We start from the raw sequence: 11,459 nt of genomic DNA on the forward strand, positions 1-11,459 counted from the left end.
AAATATACCAGGAATCCAGATTGAGAATCTCTGCTAAAGCAGTACAAAATATAAAATTTGTACAAAATGCTGTGTCTTATTGTTTTTATTTTAGAACAGACACTCAGATATCTTTATAGACTCATTGGTATTGGAGTTAAAAGGTAGAATCATAATATAAATGGTGCTACTTTAGGAAATTAATCTTTCAGAATAATTATAATAAATGCAAAAGTGTGTCTGTCAGTTACTTCTTCACGCTCTAGCAGCTGAAACAATTTTGCTGAAATTTGGCGGGCATCATCTTCTAACAATAAAACTAAATAATTTTGATAATCCTCATTTATGACCAAAGTATATTATTGTAATAGTTATTACCTTATTATTTAGTAAAAGTACACACTATCAATCACTCACAAGTCACATTTGGACACTAATAGCGACGCATCCCAGGAGGACCACGACCTGGGCCACCTCTACCCATGCCTTGTGGACCCATCATGCCTGGCGGTGGGGCACCCATCATCGGACCGCCGCGCATTTGAGGTGGAGCAGATAATTGTCCACGAGAACCAGGTGCCATATGTTGTTGAGATGGGCCACCTACACCTCTAGCTGGGCCTTGCAATCCTGGTGGGGGACCTCCCATACCAGAGCCACGACCTGCCGCTCTTCCAGCTCCAGGACCTCCAATCGCACCAGGTAAAGGAACTCGAGGGAGACCTTCTTCGGGTGGTGGCGGCCCTTCAATAGTAAGGGATACTATATTTTCTCCACGCAATAATACGAATCCAAGTGTTCTTTTTTCCTCACGGTCGGCAGTTTTGGCATTCTTAGACTTTATTTTTCTGAATTCTTCGCAGTCTCCTAAGATTAGGTTCATATGTTTGTCAAAGGCTTTGAATGTCCCAATGAACGTACGTGAATCTTGTAATATTACTCGAACTCGATAGTTCAGATGCTGTTGCATCTTATTGTTCTTGCCGATCGTCTGAAAAAATACAAGTACTTGTAAGTATAAACAATGAAAATGGAGATTTTATCTTCACAAACTACAAAACCATTTCCTAAAATCATAACTATGGATCAACTTAGCTCCAATAATAATATTTTAAAGTTTGTTACCATTTTAAATAAAGGATTATTTGGATAATTTCGGATTTAAAGTTCTTCCGCGGGAATTTGTTATTAAACACCGGTTTGACACCGGCACAGATTACTAGATTTGGACACCGGTAACTGGTAAATGTCATGACAGCAAAATGAAAAGTGACAGCATCACGCAGCGGGCAGCCTTCTTTTTTACAGCTTTGCCACCAGGCACCAAGGATAAAGTATTTTTTTTTTTTCATATAATGGCACTTCGGCTATAACCATGGCCAGTGTCGAGTATAATATGGAGGGAAAACAATATTCTTTATACGATTTTTTCTATATTATCGTCAGGTCAGTCAGGTCTAAAGTCTAGTCAAAGTCTAAGTATAAAGTCAATATAGTCAAGAAGTCAAGTCGGTCGATTCAGTAAAGTGGTAGACCGCTTTACTGAAACTTTTGATGGAGTTTTGGAGGGAACACAAAAGAGCACGTTTCTGGTTATTACATCACTCTCCTACACTTGTGCACGATAACGAATATTTAATGGTTAAGATCCTACCAATATTACACATTAAAACCCAGATAACACAATTTTAGGAAAATAATATAAAAACACAACATCACTCTTTCACATTCTTTCAAAAACTCCAAGGATAAAGTATTTTATACAGTGTTGCCAGATGGTTTCAACCTTTTATCTGTAGTGGGTTTGGTAGTGGGAACTGGGACCTGCTAAAATCTGTATAAAATCTATCCCCCTTACTAATAAACGCTGTGTAAGCTTTGAATAGATATACAGTGTTTTGTCTTTTTCAATCCAATTAAAAATGTCACTGACAGGAACAAAACACTGTATTAGCAAACTATACAAAGCTTATACAACGTTTATTAGTAAGGGGGGTATATGTTTAAATACTGTCTCAATATTCTGTATAAAATCTGTATTAAATTCTACAAAAAATTACCTATTAATTATTATTATATATTATTATAAGGGATACGTAATACGTAATTGACGTTTTTAAAGGTGATAATCGTATTTATTATATACTTATTTACATAGCTGGGCATTAACTCGTTAATCCGTTAATCGTTAATTAACGAAGTTAACATTTTGATTAACGGATTAACTTTTAAGTTAACTTTTAAAAATATTAACGGACTCGTTGACTTCCGTTAATATGCAGAAGTCCGTTAATCGTTAATCCAATACTATTTACTGCACGGCACCGCGGCGCGGCGCGAAAACATGTTCAGAGAGGGCAGCGCGGCGCCGTGGCACGGCAGCAGCGGGTGAAACAAAAACAATACTAGATACATTTTCAGGTGCGTGCGAGTGAGAAGAGATTTGTTTCGTTTTATCATTTCATTGCTCAGCGCCGGTGCTTATAGAGAGAGTGATTTGTTTATTGTTATTATAAATCATATTTTGCATGTTGATAAAGAAGAGTGCAGTATAATTTAGTTAGGTAGAATATAATAATTATAGAAGTATTTTATTTTGTCCCTAACATTTTAACTTTCAAAACCTTAAATCAACAGGTTTTGTATGTACACTAACGTGATGTTATAAGCTATACACGGGAGAGCCATGCTTCGGCATGAATGGGCCGGCTCGACCGGAGAAATACCACGTTCTCACAGAAAACTGGCGTGAAACAGCGCTTGCGCTGTGTTTCGCCGAGTGAGTGAGTTTACCGGAGGCCCAATCCTCTACCCTATTCCCTTTCCTACCCTCCCCTATTACCCTATTCCCTCTAAAAGGCCGGCAACAAACCTGCAGCTCTTCTGATGCTGCGGGTGTCCATGGGCGACAGAAGTTGCTTTCCATCAGGCAACCCGTTTGCTCGTTTGCCCCCTAATTTCATAAAAAGTTACAACAAAGCCATATTACATATTAACGGATTAACGATTAACGTTAACTTGCGTTAATTCGTCCGAAACGAAGTTTAACGAAGCTAACATTTTTTTAACGGATTAACGATTAACGAAGTTAACTATTTCATTAACGGTGCCCAGCTATGCTTATTTAAATAAACTAGAGATCGCCTAATGGTCGAAATTCGACCTTAGTTTCAGCAACATTAGGAATACTACGTTTAATAAAATAGCAACAAAACAGCAACATTAGGAATACTAAATAATAATATAAATTCTCTTTTTAGCTTACAAAAATACCGATTGAAAAGCCCAAAAAACGTTGTTCAAAACTTACCTATTTAATGTTAAATCCACGTGTCTGAGACATTCTTTGACCATTCTTATGATTTATTATTTAGCGGAACTACAGAACTCAACAATATCTAGCATTAAATGTGCACTAAAAATCTTTATTACCACTTTTATTATAATTAAATATGCAGACCGACTCCTTTGTTATGTCCTACTAAGTAGGACATAATATTACACGATTTTGACGGACGCTTATACACCGATATATTAGGGCTCTCTCCAGTCTATAGTACCATAATGGTCATTTAGTTCATGATATCGATAAACTATAGTTCAAGAAATGAGAATCCTTAAACACACGTAAAAAGCTATGCAATTTTTGTAGACAAATTATTATTTGATGTGACATTTTAGCATAGCTGGGCACCGTTAATCAAATAGTTAATTTCGTTAATCGTTAATCCGTTAAAAAAAAATTTTAGCTTCTTTAAACGTTAAAACGTTACATTTCGGACGAATTAACGCAAGTTAACGTTAATCGTTAATCCGTTAATATGTTATAATATGGCCTTCTTGTATGTTTTTATTGTTTTTACCTTGGAAGTCGGTTTTATTAATTTATTTTTTAAATAATATTTTCACTCTTTTTAGTTACCTAGTAAACCATCGCGTATATTTAATCTAAACTAGTCTATACTAATATATTATAAAGCGGAAGAGTTTGTTTGTTTGAACGCGCTAATCTCAGGAACTACTGGTCCGATGTGAAAAATTCTTTCGGTGTTAGATAGCCCATTTATCGAGGAAGGCTATAGGCTATATGTTATTACGATAAAACTTATGGGAGCGAAGAAATAGAGGAAAATGTGGAAAAAATGGGAGAAATTATTTGAAAGAGCTTATATGAACGCGCTTATCTCAGGAACTACTGGTCCGATTTGAAAAATTCTTTCAGTGTTAGATAGCCCATTTGTCAAGGAAGGCTATAGGCTATATTTTATTACGATAAGATTAATCGGAGCGAAGAAATAGAGGAAAATGTGTAAAAAAAGGGGGAAAATATTTGAAAGGGCTTATCTCACGAACTACTGGAGCAATGTTTCTGTTATTTGGCACAGATAAGTAGTAGACCTACGTGAAGGATCATAGACTATTTTTGGGGACTAATTTGTCTGTGAAATATCTAATTTACGCGGGCGAAGCTGCGCGGAACGTTATATTTCGCGTGGTCACGACATGACGCGTAAACAGCTGGACCCATTTTGCTGAAATTTGGTATAAAGATACTTTGGGTCCCGAAAAAGAACATAGGATACATTTTGTGCTGAAAAAATGTACGGTTACTGCACAATATTCTTTTATGATTTGCCCGTAAACTATTCAATCTATTTTGATGGAATTTGGTATGGCAATACTTTCAGTCTCGGGAAAGGACAAGGGATACTTTTTATCCCCGAAAATATACGGTTCCCGCACAATAAAGTTTTATGATTCTCGCCTAAACTATTCAATCTATTTTGATGAAATTTGGCATGGAGATAGGAGATACTAATTTGAATCTGGGACAAGGAATGTTTTTTGTCCCGGAAAAATGTGCAGTTCCCACACAATATACTTTTCTGATTTGCGCGTAAACGACTCAATCGAGGTACGGGAACAACTATAAACTAAAGTCCACGCGGACGAAGTCGCGGGCAACAGCTAGTACATTGGTCTTCTCATAGGCTTAGCTGTTGGCTCAATGAAAATCAAAATAAATAAAAGGCGGAAAAGATGGTTCAAAGAATTTTTGCTCCATGAAAAAAATTCTGAACTACTTGGAACCAGCAGACTTTAGAAATTACCTACGAATGCTATGAATGCTATAAACTAGATTCTAGAGATCTAGATTTAACAAAAAAAATTACAAACGAAAATAATATATAAGTAAAAAAATTCTCTTAGAAATCATGATTGATTGTCCTCAATATGGTTACAAAAACAATTTTTTTTATCAACAATTGTTTATTATTAAACATTGTTTATTAACTTAAAAATTTGTTTTAAAAAAATTCTGAACTTTTTTATATTCTTTTTCTGAAACTCTTAAAAATACAAAAACAACGATGAGCAACAAAGTGCAGAAATATTTTTTTTGAAAAGGTGCAATAAAAAATAGAATGTTGTTTTTGTATTTTTTAGGAGTTTCAGAAAAAGAATATTAAAAAAGTTCAGATATTTTTTTAAAACAAATTTTTAAGTTAATAAACAATGAAATTGTTGATAAAAAATTTTTTATTTTTGTGATTGAAATGAGGACGGAAGTTCGAAAAAATTTCGTTAGTTAAGATTTGTCTAATTTGTTGGAAAATTAACTTTAAGTTAAATTCCCAACGGAAGCTAATTATTTGAAGTGTTCGGAATACACCATAAGTTTTTGAAAATTTTAAATTAATATTTAATACCTTTAAAAAAATAATCAGTGTGACGTGCTCGGTTTTGAAGCCACGCGCGCTACCTAAAAATGCCGCGCGGAGGCTTACTTTCAGCGTTAAATTAAAATTATAAATAATAGAGATAGAATTCCGGGAGTTGGGATTTTTTAATGGAAATTTCCTCTTCTTTAAGAATCTTTTATTAAAATTTCTTAAATGTTAATAATTTCGGAGTTTTTAACAAAAAACATAATACCTTTTTTTTTGCAACCTAATTTGCTTATAACTTTTGCAATTTTTTGTGTGCTAATACACGCTTCCGATACATTTTTCTAGACGTCTTCCCGAATCTAATGAGCTATCGCACGTATTTTTATGAAATTATCTCTATATTTCACCATTCTCAAGTTATCGCTTAGACTACTAGCATTATAGTGCTTTTACCTTAATAAAATTAATATGTAGGGGAGCTCCCATACAACAAACTTGATTTTTTGCTATTTTTTGCTCAATATCAATAATCGCTTTAGCTTCAAATTTTCATAAAATCCTTTATTATATTTGTACTTTAATAATTGATAATAATAAAATTAAAATAAAATAAATACTTATATAGCCCCCCTCGCCCATACAAAAAGCACAATTGTTGGGCTATTTTTGCTCTATAACGCTACGGAACCCGTCGTGCGAGAGTCCGACTCGCACTTGGTCGATTATTACATTTTAAATGTTGGTGGAATACAAATTACAAATTCCTCTGAACGGTACAGATCATACAAAATAACATAGAGACAATAATAATAATTCATATGAAAACAATATAAACTGTAAACCTATTTATTTTCAAGAAATAGGTATATTAATTATTATTATTGTTGTCGTTTCTCGATGTTAAAGTGCGGTCGTGCGGGTCAGTTTCGGTCGCGTTGAGGAAGGTTGAATCGGGCGCACGCGCCGCGTGGCCTCAATACCTCGGTTTCGAACGTTCGCTGACCGACCAGCGCGTGTCGACTTTTCTTCGCCCCGCTCACCGCGTCCCCTCGAACGCCTGTCGCTGTAGAGTGTGTAGAGTGTAAACCCTTTTCATCATATTGTACGTACGACGTCCTATATTTTTTAATGATTTTCTTATTACATTTAAGTTTTTAGTTAAGACTAAAAACTTAAATGTAATAAGAAAATCATATAATAAATGGTGAATGGTAAATAGTAAATGGTGAACGATAATAAGTTATTGTTCACCATTTACTATTTGAATAAAATTGACAAATTGTAGTTGATAGGTGATAACTGATAACTTACCTATCCTAGAGCTATTAAGAGAAATAATAGTGAGTTCATTAAGAGTATTTGAGTATGAGTTTAACTGAGCTAATTTCGTTCATGGTCAACTAAATACTTTATTGCATTCGTACGGAAAATACACAGGAAAAATTCTTACAGCAAAAGTAAATAAACTCCTTCAAAAATCCACTACAATAGCGGTTTTATAACATTAGACTGTACTTTGTTTTTTAAGATATCTATTTACTAAAGACTGAAGAATAACTACAGTCTACAACTCGTCAAGACGTTGACTGTGACGTTTAACGTCTTGACTAAAAGTTATTTTAATGAAGTCGTTAAATGGCATGATCCTACTTCTTACTTCCTACTAATACATATAATAAAAGGCGAAAGTTTGTTTGGACGTATCGGACAGGTTCTATACACACAAAAAAAATCACTCATCAGATCCGTTTAGTATTGGAGATATATTTTGATCGTGAAATCCTACGCTAGGGCTGCCACCATACAATTCAATGGATGGCTGTCAATAATGCAATAGAAATAGTTACATAATACATTAACATTTATAGTATGAAAAAAGTTTTATACGTTTTTATGACAATAATTTAAAATTATAAAAAAAGTCTTAGAAAAAACACTTAACCTCCTCTTTTTTTTAGAAGTCGGTAAAAAAATCGGATGTCAGTTCGTAATATTTCAATCAATTAATATTATTTCTAGTATTTATTTAAAAAAACAAGGTAAGTGATGTTCACGCCAAGAACTGTTACCTACTAAACGGATCTCACGGGTGATTATTTTTGTGTGTTTAGAATACTAATTGTATACCTTCTATTTGTCGATATTTTCGATTGCGCGTTTTGTTTGGTTTTGGATAAAAAAAATAAAAACCTAAAAATGAAAATTATTTTATTGTAGGTAAAATATCGACATAGCGGATCAGGAAAATGGCTTGAAATATACCTTATTTAATAGGCTTTCAGGTGGAATACAAAATTTTATTTATTATGTAAAAGTTTTGAAGAAATATGGATTTTTCCCTTCCGGGCCGCAAAAAAACGCTAAATTTTGGTACCTAACTCGTAGCATCAAAACTATTGTGAATTGACACGCGGGTGTTCTACTCTCGCATTCATTTTACTAATGCCTATTCAAAATTGAAGAAAATAGAAAATTTCCGATTTTTCCACTCCTCCGTACACTGTGCGTATGGATGTGTGGATGTATGGATGTTTGTTACTCTTTCACGCAAAAACTACTAAACCGATTTTAATGAAACTTTACAATAATATAGCTTATATATCAGATTCAGAATAACACATAGGCTACAATTTTAACCGACTTTCAAAATGGGGGAGGTGTTACGTTCGTTTTCTTATGTTCAACGATTACTCCGCCGTTTGTTAACCGATTTTCAAATTTTTCTTTTGGTATATAGGGTATCATCCCAATTTGGTATTATATTTACAAAAGTGGTGATCTGATGAAGGATCCATAAGTAATCGAGGGAACTCCTCAAAATTTATAGGGAAACATGTGGTGACTTCGGTTTCGTGAGAAGTATTCTAAGCATATGCTTAGAATACTTCTACCAACAAGTAAGATTTTGCACCGAGGTATACCTGGTATACCGTGGTTCGGAAGGTGCTGAGAGAACTCCTGATTTTTATAGATACAAGTTTGGGAGTTTCGGCGTTGTTTTAAGAACGGAAAGCATATGCTACTATGCAAATTACATTCATCATCATCATCGTCACTACCATATTATACCATAATATATCGTCCCATGGTTATGACTAGTTAGTTTGGGAGTTTCGGCGTTGTTTTAAGAACGGAAAGCATATGCTACTATGCAAATTACATTCATCATCATCATCATCATCGTCACTACCATATTATACCATAGTATATCGTCCCATGGTTATGACTAGATTTACCGTGCGGCTTCGCCCGCGATAATTAGGAATTTTACGTACATTTTCCCATAAAAAATAGTTATACTCCCTTCACGTGATCTACTCTATATCTGTGCCAAAATATATTGCCATAAAAATTGCTCCAGTAGTTCGTGAGATAAACCCTTTCTAATATTTCCCCCGTTTTTCCCACATTTTCCTGAGTTTCTTTGGTCGTATTAGTCTTAGCGTGATATTATATAGCCTATAAGCTTTACTCGATAAATGAGCTATCTAATACTGAAATAAGTTTTTAAATCGGACCTGCAGTTCCTGAGATTAGCGCGTTCAAGCAAACATACTCTTCAGGTTTATAATATCAAGTAAAGATTTTTTTAAATTATCGCTTGACAAACTCTAGTCTCTATCTTAAAGACTATGAAAAGTACCAATAACAGGGTCATAAGCTCATAATCATATAATTTTTCAAGTAGCCGTTGACGGGGTAGTAATAGGTAAATCCACGCTGGCATATTATTATTTTACTAGCTGTTGCCCGCGACTTCGTCCGCGTTAGCATATTTATTGTACAACAATATTCAATATACAGAATTGACTTTCCTACGATTTTATTATATACAGTTTTTTCGCGCGGCTTTGCTAGCGTAATTTAGGAATTTCACCCAACCGTACATTTTTCCGCAAAAAATTGAATGTGTTCCTTCACGTGGTCTATTATTCATGTTTGCCAAATAACATAAAAATTGCACCAGTAGTTCTTAAGATAATAAGCAATTTCAAATAATTTTCCTCCGTTTTTTCCACATTTTCCTCTACTTCTTAGCTCCTATTAGTCTCAGCGAGATAAGATTTCCTTTCTCGATAAATCGGCTATCTAACATTGAAAGAATTTTTCAAATCGGACCAGTAGTTCCTGAGATTAGCGCGTTCAAATAAGCCCTTTCATACAATTTCCCCCGTTTTTTCCACATTTTTCTCTATTTCTTCGCTCCTATTAGTTTTAGCGTAATGAATTGTAGCCTATAGCCTTCCTCAATCAATGGGCTATCCAACCGTAAAAGAATTTTTCAAATCAGACCAGTAGTTCCTGAGATTAGCGCGTTCAAACAAACAAACAAACTCTGCAAAATTATAATATTAAAGTACTAGCTGTTGCCCGTGACTTCGTCCGCGTGGACTTTATAGTTGTTCCCGTACATCGATTGAGTCGTTTACGCGCAAATCAGAAAGTATATTGTGTGGGAACCGCACATTTTTCCGGGACAAAAAACATTCCTTGTCCCAGATTCAAATTAGTATCTCCTGAAAATGGATTAAATAGTTTAGGCGAGAATCATAAAAGTTTATTGTGCGGGAACCGTATATATTCCGGAATAAAAAGTATCCCTTGTCCTTTCCCGAGACTGAAAGTATTGCCATACTAAATTCAAAGTATTGCCATATTAAACAGTAATTTTTCCGGGACAAAATGTATCCTATGTTCTTTTTCGGGACTCAAAGTATCTTTATACTGAATTTCAGCAAAATGGGTTCAGCCGTTTACGCGTGATATCGTGACCACGTTTACCAATATAACGTTCCGCGCAGCTTCGCCCGCGTAAATTAAATATTTCACAGACGAATTAGTCCACAAAAATAGCCTATGATCCTTCACGTGGTCTAATTCTTACCTGTGCCAATTGCCATTAGCGCGTTCAAACAAAAAAACAAACAAACTAACTAACTAACTCTGCAGAATTATAATATTAGTATAGATAATAACATAGAAGGAAGAAAATAGCGATCGACAAAGTTGGCAAGTATCTGTAATACCTCAATGGTTTACTACGTAGACGTCGGAGTCGTGACCTGCGTAGCATGCGTAACTTTCGGTACATATTGATCCGTCCCCTATATTAACCGTCTTGTGTTTTTAGGTTGCATTATAAATTATAATTTATAATCTTCTATAACATAAAAATGAGTCGCTGAACGTGTTGCTAAGCGCAAAACTCGAGAATGGTTGGACCGATTACGCTAATTCTTTTTTTTAAATATTCCTTGAAGTACGAGGATGGTTCTTACGGAGAGAAAAATTCTAAAAAAAAATAAAAATTTCCTGAAAAAGTCTAAAAAGAACACTTTTCTATACTCCCATACAAAAGATTTGTGATAATACTTAAAAGTCAAATATATAAAAATGGATTTTCAATTATGTTAGTAACGCTAAAACTCAAAAGCGGCTGAACGGGTTGGTCTAATTTTAGTTTTAAAATATTCGTAGAAGTCCAGGGAAGGTTTTAAAGTGACACGGAGTTCACCGGGACAGCTAGTATTATATATAATTATAAATAGAGCTAAGTATAGTATTCTAAGACTAAGGAAAATAGTGTAATTGGTCTGTGGTATAGCCTATAGGGTAGATATTGTAGGCGTGATTCAATAACCCAATGTCCGATTTTTTAAAATGAAATAAGGGGGCAAACGAGCAAACGGGTCACCTGATGGAAAGCAACTTCCGTCGCCCAGGGACACTCGCAGCATCATAAGAGCTGCAAGTGCGTTGCCGGCCTTTTAAGAGGGAATAGGGTAATAGGGGAGGGTAGGGAAGGGA

At 34.7% G+C, this 11,459-nt stretch overlaps 1 protein-coding gene across 1 annotated transcript; it reads right to left on the bottom strand.

The window, feature by feature from the left end:
- Positions 1-306: 306 nt before the first annotated feature.
- Positions 307-1,220, bottom strand: LOC121740319 (small nuclear ribonucleoprotein-associated protein B). The gene is made up of 2 exons (XM_042132990.1): positions 1,105-1,220; positions 307-970 (listed from the first exon to the last, which is right to left on the bottom strand). The coding sequence occupies exons 1-2, from the start codon at positions 1,105-1,107 to the stop codon at positions 413-415; spliced, it is 561 nt and encodes a 186-aa protein (XP_041988924.1). The 5' UTR covers positions 1,108-1,220; the 3' UTR covers positions 307-412.
- Between the last annotated feature and the right edge of the window lie 10,239 nt (positions 1,221-11,459).

Source organism: Aricia agestis, chromosome 1, assembly GCF_905147365.1.
Source record: "Aricia agestis chromosome 1, ilAriAges1.1, whole genome shotgun sequence".
In the NCBI taxonomy this organism is placed as follows: Eukaryota; Metazoa; Arthropoda; class Insecta; order Lepidoptera; family Lycaenidae; genus Aricia; species Aricia agestis.